The 12,992-nt window shown below is 51.3% G+C and overlaps 2 protein-coding genes across 5 annotated transcripts in view; both read right to left on the reverse strand.

Annotated features, from left to right (window-relative positions):
• Window positions 1-2,444: 2,444 nt before the first annotated feature.
• PLA2G1B (phospholipase A2 group IB) lies at window positions 2,445-4,313 on the reverse strand. Its single transcript, XM_061465659.1, has 4 exons — window positions 4,191-4,313; window positions 3,963-4,122; window positions 3,127-3,254; window positions 2,445-2,600 (listed from the first exon to the last, which is right to left on the reverse strand). The coding sequence occupies exons 1-4, from the start codon at window positions 4,222-4,224 to the stop codon at window positions 2,479-2,481; spliced, it is 444 nt and encodes a 147-aa protein (XP_061321643.1). The 5' UTR covers window positions 4,225-4,313; the 3' UTR covers window positions 2,445-2,478.
• Window positions 4,314-6,502: 2,189 nt separating this feature from the next.
• MSI1 (musashi RNA binding protein 1) overlaps window positions 6,503-12,992 on the reverse strand; it is a 30,869-nt gene continuing 24,379 nt past the window's right edge. For 3 of the 4 annotated variants that reach the window (XM_061465845.1, XM_061465847.1, XM_061465848.1), the window contains 4 exons: window positions 10,536-10,604; window positions 10,242-10,414; window positions 9,740-9,805; window positions 6,503-8,822 (listed from right to left, as the gene is read on the reverse strand). In XM_061465845.1, coding sequence (XP_061321829.1) covers window positions 9,764-9,805; window positions 10,242-10,414; window positions 10,536-10,604 — 284 coding nt within the window. In that variant the 3' untranslated portion in view covers window positions 6,503-8,822; window positions 9,740-9,763. The remainder of the gene's footprint in view (window positions 8,823-9,739; window positions 9,806-10,241; window positions 10,415-10,535; window positions 10,605-12,992) is intronic. The other variant, XM_061465846.1, reaches the window with a different exon arrangement.

Here is a 12,992-nt window from a genome sequence, read left to right on the forward strand (position 1 = left end):
TGCTTCTGGCCTTGAAACAGAAACACAGACCAGGATGGCAAAAGATCTTCGCATTTGTACTCCCCACAAGCAGGCAGTAAGTCAGTTAAAGCAATCACTGGCCTGCTCTGAGGCTCTGGCCACAACATTCCTGAAGAGCCACTTTGCACAACCCCTTCAGCCTCCCCAGCTGCACCATTTATTAGGGCCTCTCACTTTACATGATGTGGGAGGATTCCCTGTCTATGGGCTGGCTCAGGGGGACTGTTTAAATTTACAGTTAGGTCCTTTGCACTGCTAAAGTGACATGTAAATGTGAAACATCATCAAGGGACTAAACATAAGTGCAGGCTTATAAAAACCTGTATGGAGTCAGACCTAGAGAGTGAATTGGTGCCTTCACCTACCCATTGAGCTTAGTTAGGGAAGGCCAGCATGGCCCAAACGCTGGATACCAGGACATATACTACTCACCTCAAATCTAGAGAATTCCTACTACAAGGAAAAATTTATACCAATAGTTTCTGACATGCTGCACCTCAGCTCTTCCCTGCTTGTGATGACAGAGCTCGAAAGGGCCATGTTTCTTCTAGTAATGGTATTTTACTTTTTTCTCTACAATGGGATTTATTATTTATCCCTACAAAGATATTTCAGTAACATTCACTCAGGACCTTTACTATTTTACAAACAGTTGAGGACAGGAGACCTCATCTTGCACTTCCAGCTGTAGGAATGATTCATCTAAGCCAATGGTGGGAGTGCAGCCAGCATCCTCAGGATTGCTGTGTAGGACCCCAAAAGCTCAGTATCTCCAGGAAATTAAAACATTTTGTACAGTTTTGTACACAAACACCCAAGGAAAAATATGCAATGAATATTGGTATAAAACTAGGACTCAATCTGCCTGAAGACAGAGTACCCAGCTGAGACACACACTTTTTGTAAGAGGACAAAAAAGTGCAATTCACCATCTCATTATCATCCCAATGCCCTCAAAAAATCCCATGACCTTCACAAGGGAAGCATTGCGAGTACCTTCAAATAAGATATCAAGCCAGCTGCTTCCTTCTCCATCTGTTTCTGATTTCTCAGGGCCCTCTTGCAGATCCTTGGGTTCTGCTCCATGTCTTGAGTACAGTTCACGCAGGCATTGCTAGGTGTAGGACAAGGACTGCTCCTCAAATTCCTCTAATGAAATCAGCTTGCAAAATGATACACTGAGGGGATACTCATCAAACTCATCCAAGGTCTCCATCCTGTACCTGATCAAAGATGACAGGGTGGGCTGTATGCTATTCTCCAGCTGGTGGAAGCAAGAGAGCTGTTTCCTGGTGATGAAGCATGGCCTTCCTCCTGCCCTGTCAGGAAGCTGGGTCACAACAGCCCCTGCTACAGCTCACCAACACCTTCCTGAAAGCCTCTGCCAGCAAAACCACCTTTGTAGTGTGACAGGACTAAGTCTGGGTGGAAACTTTGGCACAGGACCCTGTCAGGGCAGGAAAACTGGGGTAGATATGGTCCTTTAGAGAGGCTCCCTGCCCTCCTCTGGTTTCCAGGACAACGTCTCCCCTTTCCCTCCAGCTCCTGAGGACGCACAGCGCTAGACAGGCACAGGCCTCTCTCATAAGGGTCTCCCAGAGCAGCTAACAGCCAGAGGCTCAAGCCCCTCACAGAGCCATACCCCGAGGGATACACACCCCCAAGAGGGGCAGCAGCGCGGTAGCCGACACGGGGGCAGCCCGAGGGGCAGCGGCTGTGCTCCACGCTTCCCGGGAGGGCAGACCTGAAGAGACCCTAGCAAGGGTAAGCAGCCGCTGGGCCGCAGGTACCTTAGAAGAGAGCGCGGCCCCACGGGTACCTCAGAGGGGAGCGCGGCCCCGCGGGTACCTCAGGGGGGAGCGCGGCCCCGCGGGTACCTCAGGGGGGAGCGCGGCCCCGCCGGTACCTCAGAGGGGAGCGCGGCCCCGCCGGTACCTCAGGGGGGGAGCGCGGCCCCGCCGGTACCTCAGGGGGGGAGCGCGGCCCCGCCGGTACCTCAGAGGGGAGCGCGGCCCCGCGGGTACCTCAGGGGGGGAGCGCGGCCCCGCCGGTACCTCAGGGGGGGAGCGCGGCCCCGCGGGTACCTCAGGGGGGAGCGCGGCCCCGCGGGTACCTCAGAGGGGAGCGCGGCCCCGCCGGTACCTCAGGGGGGAGCGCGGCCCCGCGGGTACCTCAGGGGGGGAGCGCGGCCCCGCCGGTACCTCAGCGGAGGTGGTGGGGCCGCGCAGGGAGGCGGGGCTGCCGCGCAGGGAGGCGGGGCTGCCCCGCGGGACGCACCTGCTCCCGCCGCCCGCTCCCATTGGCCAATCAGAGAGCGCGGGGCGGGGCCGCCGCAGCGGGCCGTCGGCAGAGACACGCCTCCATTCCCCCCCCGCCATCCCCAGGCGCTCCCTCAGCGCGGCGCAGCGAGGCCCGCGGGCGTTGCAAGGTGTTTATTGCGGTGGGAACGGCCCGGCGCTAGCGGCAGTACCGCTCCGTGTCCAGCCTGCTGTGCTCGGGGTGGTAGGTGGCCGTGGCGAAGCACATGGCGGCGGCGCGGTCGCAGTTGCAGATGAACATCTCGCACTCGTTGTTGCTGCCTGCAGGAGAGAGCAGGAGCGGTCAGACCCGCAGCTCCTCCCTTCGGCAGCCATGGCGGTACCTTTGTGCTGCCGGGGCGCAGCCCTCCCGCTGCTGCCGTCGGTTTGGGGGTGCGACCGCAAAACTGAGCCAGACCCCCTCTTCTCCTTCCCTGCAGGCCTTTGCCAGCCTATCCGCTGTTCATCCCCATTCCAGTGCCCTTGGAAAGCTCCACCATTACATTAGGGATGTGACTTCCCAGTTAGCACGCCGATCTCTTAACTACTGCATTAAAGGACTAGCAGAAAAGTGCCACTCAATCCCCTGAAGAGGGGACAACTTTCCCTATGTGCTGATACCATATATCTTAATAAACTTGGAACTGTGTGGTAGATGGACTGTGTGAGGTGCCCTGTGTCTAACAACCAACCCCCTGGCAGGGACTTGCCCAGCGCCATCGTGCCACAGAAGTGTGGAGTGTAATAGCCCCATTCCTTCAGAAGAGAGGCTGGAGTGATGGTTGGAGTGATGTGGAAGTGGACATACTTTTACATGTAATCTGCCCGCTGGAGCAGCTGAAGCTGTATGAATTTGTGTAGGGGTTGTCCACCAGGAATCTGCAGGCTTCTAGTTTCTTTGCCTGCGAGTAGCAGTTATCATGTACTTGGCAGCACCTAGAAAACAAGGAGGGAAAGGTCAGAAAATACCAGAAACACATCTGAACTGTAAGACACGTAAATACACTGATACTGCTTTGACTAGACTAGTCACTGAACACAAAAAGAGATACTCATTGGTAGGAGGGCAGATACAAAGGATCTCAAAGGGGCACAGTTCTGCCAGCTAATGCTCCAGGAGGTGCCTGATACACATCTACTGAGTGGAACATCTTTACGGTTGTCTGCTGGGCACTAGGAAAGCAAAAGCCAGCATTTACCCTATGTGCCCTATCGGTGCCAGGTCACTGAAGAGCTGACAGCCAGCACAACTCACTGCGTCCTGGCCATCAGACTTGGGTGATCTCTAAACTGCCTATGCTGCTGCTTAGTGTTTTACAGCTCAGCCCTGCAGGTGTTGGTTGCTGTGCATGGAGCAGTGGGAGCAGAGCTGCATCCAGGCTCCTGGCCCAGCACTGCTGCATTAAAAAGAGCTGGAATAAGTGCAGCATAACTGCCACAGAAAACAGAGTTATTTGGATTATATTTTATCTTAGTAATACGGCATCAAGGTGTGAGACTGCACGTCTGTTTTTCCTTGAATCAGTCTTTGGGAGAGAGCTTCATTCACAGCAGCCAGAGAGTTGGGTGAACATTTATAGGCAGGGCCAGAACCATGAAAGCATAAGGAAGGAAAGGGGTTTGTAAAAGCGGAGTCCTACGAACCTGTCAAGGTCATCCACCGGTGTTCCGCTGCCTCCCAAGCCGCAGTAGCAGCCGTAGTCAGCAAGTTCCAGCAGAGGACGGCTGTCCGGCATGGTGCACTTGATCATGCTGCGGAACTCCCACACGGCCCGGGATAAGCCGGCACCGCTGGCTGCACCCACTGGGAAAAGACACAAAGGTTAGAGTGAGGAACGGTGTAACCAGTCCCGGCGAGTGCCACCTACCCACCAGACAGCACGAGGAGCAGGACCAGGGACTTCATTCTCAGAGGACTTGGTGGAGAGGCTGGTGCTGAAGAAAGTTGGGGTTTTATACAAGCAGCTCACCTTGACATGGGTATGAGATAAGCAAGCCATTATTTATGTTACTAAATGCAGGCTCCTTCCTTCGGAAGGCTGTGGACAGCAGGTTGTGACTTGACCAGTTGAAGGCCAGGGTAGTTAAATCTGTGAAAGCCAAGAAGGCAAATATTTGCTTTCTGGATTCTTGCTATCAAATTCTTCTAATGCTACTATTAGAAGCCAGCCTGAAAGTGAAAGATCTGGACATTTTTAAGGACTCTCTACTCAACAACAGTAGCAGTGTGGTAGTTATGTTGGAAATTGCTGGCACACACCATTAACAATCCTGCTAACACTGTCATCTTCTTTTATGGTGTCCCACTTAACCGGTTAATGCTGTATTTATCTATGGATTCTCCTTGCCTAATTCAGAGAACAGAGTACAAGTCATCCACTCACCCCAAATGACTATTTAGCATAAGCTGAACTGAAAAAAAACCCCAAACTTTTTTATACTTTGAAACCATAGAGGAGATGGAGGTACTACTAGGCGTGAAACAAAGGCAACCTGGAAAGCCTCTGTGTCGGGCTTACACAAGGAGTAGTGCCTGGGTTTGCATGACTGTAAGAGAATTACACTGGAATTGAACTGGGCTTAGAAGTTTCAACACACAGTGGACTCAGGTTAGAGACAGCAGTTTCTCCACCACCAATGCAGAACTCAGTCAGGCCCTTTGGTTCTTCTCTATGCCAAGGCATGAGGCAAGCTGGGAACATTGAAAGATCAAAAAACGGGTAAGAAAAAGCTTTCTGGAGTCAGCAGGGGGCAAGTTCAAACACTGCACTTGCGTTTAGAGCCCAGAGGATCTAACACTGTCAAGGCTACAGGCTTGGCATTTTGACACACTCAAGATACAGATCCTAGACAGCTCACTTGATAGCACCAAAAATACCTTCCATTTTTCAGAGCGGAGGAAGAGGCAAAGCCCACATTTCCACAACAGCCTAATAAACCAGAGAGCTTATTCAGGAGACCTGGGGTCCGCCACCCTTCAGTAGGTTCAGATGCACATTTCTGTAAGGGTCTGTAACTATGCTAGGGTGCCCATAACATCCATGGGATGTTGACATGTCCATAGGACATCTAGTTAAAGCTAGACATGCAACATTCTAACATTTTTGCTCTCTCCTAAGCTCTTTTTCTCTGGTATTCCCCACTTAGAGGTTACCTAAAGCCAAACAGATGCTGCATTACAGAGTCAAGATTCTCATATCGTAATAGAACACTGAGCACACATTAAAGGCTGTGGTAAAGGACAGTCTGTATCACAGCTCAGAGAAAAGAATTTCATCTTTTGCCCACAGATCAACCTGCTGACTTTCCCTTCAATACCCACTGAAGGGTTTTCTTTCTCCTTTGCTGCTTTGGCCACCTTTACTCTTTTTAGAATTATTATTTCTCTGTTCTCCTACCTATGAACCTTAAGACCCTGGTTCCTCTTCCCTCACTTCTCAACGTCCAATTTATTATTGATATTGCAAAAAACCTTCCAATAAACTGGCTTTTTTTAAGTCACAAAGCAAAAAAACCTGCTGTATCTTGGCTTTCACTCATTTGTATTCAACCAGAGGATCACCAGGTGTGGGAAAGTGGCCGTGTGAGCATTATTAGAATGCCTCCTGAGAAAAATCCCAGCAGGGAAAAGCTTTTCACCAATGCTATTTTTGGCTTCCCCCAACCTGTGCTGCATACCAAGCCTCTGGTCCTTGGTATGCTTGTGAAGACATCCCAACTTACAGCTGGTTCCTAAACTTACAGGGTTGAGCCTTAAGGTATTTTTAAGACTTGTCTGTATTTAAGACCTGCTGTGCAGGGTTCCCTGCTATTTCACACTGTCACAATTCACCTTCCTCTTGCAGGGCTGTCTGTTAAGGACTTTTCTTCCCTTCCCATCTCCACATTTTACTGTCTTGGATCAAGCCTCCTTGGTCCACCAAACTGCCGAGCACCACAGTAGCTTCTCCCTTCTTCAATCTACATGTATCCATACAAAACCTCTGGAACATAAAGAAGAGACATGATCTGTTAAAACCAGACCTGCCGCACATCAGAAACTGGGCCACTCCAAAGACTGGGAGCAGAAGAGAGAGCCCTGCCTGGGGCTTTTATCGTAATAGCAGGATGCGAGTCTGGCTAGGTCTAAGTTCACCTGAGATGTCCATGCGAAAACCTCCCACCCCCAAATAATGACAGAGAAGGACAGTTTTCAAATAATTTATTAGGAATTTAAAACTGAAATCTGGAAAAAGGGTTACAGGTGTGGAGAGAACAAACACGGGAGTGTAATAACTTACTGGCTTAAAAACACAGCTTTTATTCCTTTAAAAAAAATGCCCACCCTGAAACCGGAGCCCCAGTCTCCAGGCAGCGGCAGCACTGGCCAGAGAGTGATCACAGCCCAGCAGCAGCACAACTGGCCTTGGATGTCTGGAGGGGGCACGGAAGCAGCTCAGCGCGTCTACCAAAGAGAGAGGAAAGCGCTGTCCGCAGACCCAAATTTGAAGTATATAGAATAAAAATAAACCCAATAAAATGCAGCTCTTCTTTAATTAGGAAATATTTAAAAAAACAGACATACAGACTCTTGTCTCAGTAACAAAAATTATTGCTTTGTGTTTTCAGTACTGATCTGTTACGTACCCTCTTTACCTAAACAGAACTCTCCAAACACATCGCCTGGGTCAGGACAAGCTCTGGCAGACAGGGAAAGGATGGAAGTGAAGAGGACCCTGTGAGCACAGTGGCCCTCCCAGTCCTTCCCTAAATGCCCTTCTCCCTTACAGGGGCTCAGTTTGGGGGAAGAGAGGGAATGATTTTTAAAACTTAAGATGAAGCTGTTATTTCCCTGGGAAAAGAGTTTGGCTGCATCTTAATGAAAGGCTTAATCACCCCCCTTAACAAGGTCTTTGGTTCACTGAAATCCAGACCCAAACCTGCCCCGTGTACTGCTGCTGGAGACCTCCCCTGGCACAGTGTTTGTTAGCAGGGGCCTGGATCACACCAGGGGAAGCCCCAGCAGGTTCTGGAGAAGGGACCAGCTCACCCCTGGCACAGGAAGGGACAAATTCCCACAGTCTTTAGAACACAGAGTAAAGCAAACGGGAAGCTGCAATTCTATAATTCATATAATCCCTGAGAAGCCCTTAACCCGCCCCCAAATCACCACCCTAATGCTTTCCTCCCCCATTAATGACTCCCCAGCCCAGCGCCCTGCCCTTCAGAGAACAACCACCCAAACCTCCCCCTGGCCCTGGCTGAAACCCATTCCAATACCCTCACCTCCAGAGGAGGAGCCCCTTCCCAGGAAATCTTGACACAAGCGATAGCATTTGGAGAGTGAATTCCTTTCAAAGTAACCAAGACAAGCAATGGCGTTAAAGCCCTTTACCTAAAGCCAAGCCAGAGGCTGGCACTACGGAGCCCAGTGATGGAGTCTGTACATCGAGCAATTGGAAGCAGCTTTAACCCGCTCAGCAAACCAGCCGATGGCTGGTACGTTTCACCCCCCCACCCCCCCTTTCATCTCAACAGAGGTCTTAAAATCTTACAGTAAAAGGTGTACAAAAAAAGAACGGAGTCCTGTCAGGATTCTGCTGGAGAGTATTGCTCACGCTGCGGCACCAGGTCCAGGACCTGGTGCTGCTCCTGGGAGCCAGGCTGCAGGCAGCAGCCAGGTTCAGCTCACAATATTTACATATTATACAGGAGGAGAAAGAAAACCCCACAGAAAACTAAACCTAAGGAAAAAAAAAAAACAAAACAACCCAAAAACCCCCAAGCTCTTTCAGCTGTAAGGATAGTGTTTCTCACTTAGCAAAATATACATTTGTTCTGTTCCATAGCCGTGTCCAACGCGTTCGGATCCTTGGAGTTTCACACTTTTCAAAGCCTCACATTTACAAAACAGAAACAATTAAAAACAGTTTCTTTAAAAAAAAAAATAGAAATACAGCAGTTCCTCTCTGCCTTTGCTCTCTCTGCGTCTCTTCTCTTCCCTTCAGAACTGCATTCTTGTCACATACCGTGCTTTAAAAACACTGACGACAACAACAACAGAGTCGAAAATATTCCAAACAGTTTCAAAGCCAAATAAAAATACTCCTCAATAAAAACTACCTAACACAATCACAAAGCCAATTCATAAAATAGGTCTACTAGCTCGGGAAAGAGCAAACAACAAAAAGAAGGGGTAAGGGCCCCCCCCTCCCCCCCAAAGATACAAAAATAAAATAAAAAAATAAACCTAACCACTACTAAAATAAATAAAAGAAGAATCAGTGGGCTGGGGGCGGGGGGGGAAGCGTAAACCGTCGGTGGTTAGTAAGAAAGCGAGATGATCTCCTTGGGTTCAGTCCAGTGTGGTCTGGTCAAGGGCAGAGATCAGGGCAGGGCGGCAGGAGCCTGGCAGCCAGCCGGCAGTGTGCAGTTTGATTCAAGAAAAAGGTAACCTTGGCTCATCCCCCGAGGCTCACCCCATCCTCCAGCCGCTCGCTGTCCTCGGTTAGGTCACTGGGGAATCTGCGGGACACAGCAGGGGAGGGAAGCGACGGGATCGAGAACAACCAACAGCTTTTCTCTTGGGGTGTTCTCCCGGTGTGATCTCACAGAAACACGCAGCACCCAAACTTGCCCCAGCACAGGCTTGCCCTGCATCGCATGGGCACAGGGATGGGGCACAGCAGAGATGCTTCCACCTTTAATAGTGGAACAAGGCCCCACATGCTGCACAGCCTGCCTGGGCCTGTGGCACTGCTGGCCCCCGGGAGGCCTGTGACCTGCCAGGGTCCAGCCGCTTCTCCAGCGCTCCTGGAGTGTCCTGTTGGGACACTGCTTCCTGCAAGGTTTTGCCCTCCTTACTGAAAAGCTGGCAAAGGGGGTTAATTCATTTTCATCTTAAGCTAGCTAACTTGCAAAGCAAACAGAGACCATCCCACCAGCTCCCTCTGAAGCCCATCCGAGGAGCAGAAACAGAACTGATCAGACTCAGATTTTCCTTCTGCCCTTCTCCTAGGCAGGAGAGGAAAAACCTCAATCCCACCTCAATCCTGGGAGACAGGGATCTCAGCAGCAGTGAGAACAACCAGCTGCATGGAGGAGGCTTCCCCAGCCATGCAAGTGAGCCAAGCTTGTCCCTCAGGACCACTACTGCGTTGTGATTCTGGCCAACCCTGCAGACCTTTCCTCTTTCGGTGCTCCTGTTTCCATCCTCTTTGTACCCAGACACTAGGTGACCTCTGCAGCACTCCCAGCTTCAGAAGCATAAAGCAAAAACTCAACCTACAAGCTGCTGGTGCAGAAGGGAGCCCAGGCTGGGCACAGAACTCCTCCTGCACGCTGGGTCAGGCCAGGAAGCATCGCAGCAGCACCCAGAGTGCCCAAACACAGGGGCCAGCTCAGAACTTCTCTCATTACCCATTCCTGTTTGAAGCTCTTACCTCCTGCCTCCTTGGTCCCCAGCTTCAGTGATACCCATTGGTAAAAGCTGTTGCAATCAAGGGACCCTGTGAAAAGAGTTAAAACCCCACTCTTAAGAAGTGAAGCATTACGACCACATATCCAGTTATGCTGGGAAGGCTGGTTTCAGTTGGAGGTGCTGCACCTAAAGAGCGTAACACCCTGCATCAGGGCCAAGATGAGCTCTTAGGAAGTCTGGGCCAGATCAGGGAAAGGTCTGGAAGTGAAGACCTTGAACGGTCAGGGAAAGCCAGCGGAGACCAGGGACACGAGCTCCAAGCGAACTGCTGCATTCTGCACTGTCCACCTGTGCTCTGGGCTCACCAGCAGTATAGCAAATGCTGTGGCAGGTGATGTTTCTTAACCAGAAAGCAGGCTGTGAGCTGAGAGCTGCCCACCTCCATCACCCCGTGGAGATGCAGCCCCTTCCCTGGCCATGCCACTTTCCATCTTCCTCCCCAGATCCTGGCAGAGAACACTCACCCCTAGGCTGTGGCCAAAGCCGGTGCTCGGGGCTGGACTGGCAGCACTGATGTAACTGCTGACCCCTGAGTCCTGGTTGGCGGCTCCATAAAGCTCTGCCATCGGCCCGGGGCTGGTGGTGCCCAGAAATCCACCGGTGCGACTGGGGGTGGAGCCTACAGGAGGCAGCAGAACTACAGAGTGAAGATCCCAAAAGTGCAACCCCGTTCCCACCCCCCTCCCGCAGCCCATTGCAAACCTCCGTGACCGGACACTGTGACCGGGCACTGCGCTGGGGGGGAAGGTGGCAGTTACCTGTCCCTCGCACCACGGCTGCCGCAGCGGCTGCTGCTGCCATGGGTCCATACGCAGTGAGGGGGATTGCTGGAAAAGAAGAAACAGGCGCTTGAGGGGCACTGTGGCTGTGGGGAGCCATCCTCAACAGGAGCCTTCATCTCCTGCTGCGAAATACCAGCCCCACGCAGACGTATCAGCTTAGGGCATCACACAGACACCAAAGGCTGACAATAAGGAAGTGCACAGCTTGCATTTATTGGGACCCTTTTGCACAGTGAATGTCCTGGGGAACGCATTGGCTGTGCTCTGCTAAGCCCACATTCTAGTGCAGATGAGGGCACGATGTGGGAGAGCTGAACCAAAAGTGGGCAAATTCAGATGTATCCTGTCACTACTTAGCTTGTAAAATGCAGTTAATCTGAAGCTACAGATCCAGACTTTGGCTGTAAAGGTGAAGAAAGGCAGCAGCTCAGGGACAGCAGCTGTCAGCTCAGTGTCCCAAGTCTCAGCCCCTCCTCTCCATCCCTTGGTAGTATTCTTGAATAACAGTTTAATAGCCTCTTTCTCCTGATTTCTCTGCTCAAGACACACCATCCTCTGAGTTTTGCTCCGGAACGGTTCAAACCCTTGCTGTTCATTGCAGAAGAAAAGAAAACATATACCTAGGGAGCAGGAACTAGAAATGGCTTAATTGAAACGGTAAGTCTTAATTTATATGTAGCAGTTCCAATTCCCAACTCTACTGCCGCAGGCATCCAGCCCTCAGGGCAGGAGGCATCTAGCCAGTATGTTTCTCTTTGCCCTTAAAATGACTGGGTCAGCATTTCATGCTTGAATGTGAAATTCACTGTGATGCTGTTTAGAGCACCATAAAAAGAGGTCAGAACAAATCAATCGCGTTAAGGCTGAAACTCAGACTAGCTTAGGAGGGAATATTTAGTAGCAGGCACCAGCCTGTTTCAAGTCAACGTCATAGGAGGCTTATATCTGGGTTAGCTGCTCATTACAGGCCCTGGGCCAATGTGAGCATGTTGCTGCTTCGTATCACCCCCAAAGATGCTGTTCCATGGAGGAAAGGCTGCTAACAGCCACCCTCTTGCCCCATCATTGCTTCAAGTCTCCGACACACAGCTAAATTAATGTGGCCAGGTCCTCCTGAAAAAGACTGCAGCTCTTTTTTCCAAGTAAAAACCCTTCTTGCCTTTGCAGTCTATCTACTGAGACACCAGGTTAGCACCTGCATGTGAGCTCCCTGTGTGTTGGAGAAATCATTTCTGCTTGTGCCAGCCCCTCATCCCAGTTCCACTTGCCAAGCCCATGAAGCGCAGCCCATTGACACGCACGCACCCACTTGAAGGCACAAGGGCCCTCGAGCACTGCACAGCTCGCTGGGCCTTTGTAGGAGCAAAGGAGGCTCTGCCCTTCATGGGACCAACTCCAGCCTATACATGGGAACTGCAGCTCTGTGCCTGGCTAAGAGGCTGCACAGGGGCTGTTTAACAGTAGGTAAGCGTAGTGAGAAGGGAAGAATGCCACGATCCCCAGCTGGTCCTTCAGCAGACACTCAGGACTGTAAGCTGATGTGGCAACCAGCCAGGACAGCAGCATTAATAACTTCTTGTTGTACAGAGCCCTGGTGCACCCCAGCCACTGGTGACAGCCAGGCCCCGGGCAATTCACCTCTGCTAGCAAAAGCCACAGTGCTGGCAGGGGTGGGCCCCAGAGGGAAAAGGACTTGTGCCAAGTGACCAACGTTCCTCTACAGATTTTAGGGGGTTTACTTGAAAAACAGATGTGTAAATAAACAACTGGACCCACATCTCCTTTGCTTGGCAACCAAAAGGCTCAGAGGTGGGGGTCAGGTGTGTACACAGCTGCACACATAGTGTAAGGGAAGGGTTTTATGAACAGTGAGCTAGGATTCAGTCTCCCCCTACCTCAGTCAGGGACATTTCTTCATTGGTGGCTGCCAACCTCAGCATCCTCAGGAACAGACTCCCTGAGGATCAAGATGATTCTGTGCCACAGAAACTCCCTTTTAAGCCTGTTTGTACCACTAATGCCAGGAGAGCTTCCCAGGAAGCTTTTCCACACCCCCACTGCAGAGAGATTCAGACCCTGAAACAGGTGGGGGCAAGGAAGCGCTGGGAGAAGGAACACCACGGAGATGAGATGGCACATGGGGAGCAGAGGGCTACATGAAGCTGCTTTTCTACAACAAAAACCATGGACAGGACAGAGCTGGGGAAAACATGGCCATGGAAGGGGGAGCAGACAGAACAAGCATCACCTAGGGAGAACACACTGCACACAACCCAGGATCCAGAGGGTAGCTGCACTGCGAAGACACTGAGCCAGGACTAGCCTCTGAGGAATGGCTGCCTGTCCCCATTTCATTCCACAGTTCCCTATAAGCACTGCAAGACTTGTGTACCATGCTTGCTTCTGCTTGGGAAGCTCATGTGGGAGTAGCTG

Source organism: Pezoporus flaviventris, unplaced genomic scaffold, assembly GCF_033815535.1.
Source record: "Pezoporus flaviventris isolate CSIRO_AGI_PZ_B2104156 unplaced genomic scaffold, CSIRO_AGI_Pfla_v1 ptg000041l, whole genome shotgun sequence".
Taxonomy (NCBI): Eukaryota; Metazoa; Chordata; class Aves; order Psittaciformes; family Psittacidae; genus Pezoporus; species Pezoporus flaviventris.

What these genes read in the sequence shown, in the direction of transcription:
- PLA2G1B (XM_061465659.1), bottom strand. Translation starts at nt 4,224, where the DNA reads ATGAAGTCCCTGGTCCTGCTCCTCGTGCTGTCTG. An exon ending in CCTGCTCCTCGTGCTGTCTG is followed by an intron (nt 4,123 to 4,190) that starts GTGGGTAGGTGG and finishes GTCTTTTCCCAG; the next exon opens with TGGGTGCAGCCAGCGGTGCC. An exon ending in CGGGCAGATTACATGTAAAA is followed by an intron (nt 2,601 to 3,126) that starts GTATGTCCACTT and finishes TCTCTCCTGCAG; the next exon opens with GCAGCAACAACGAGTGCGAG.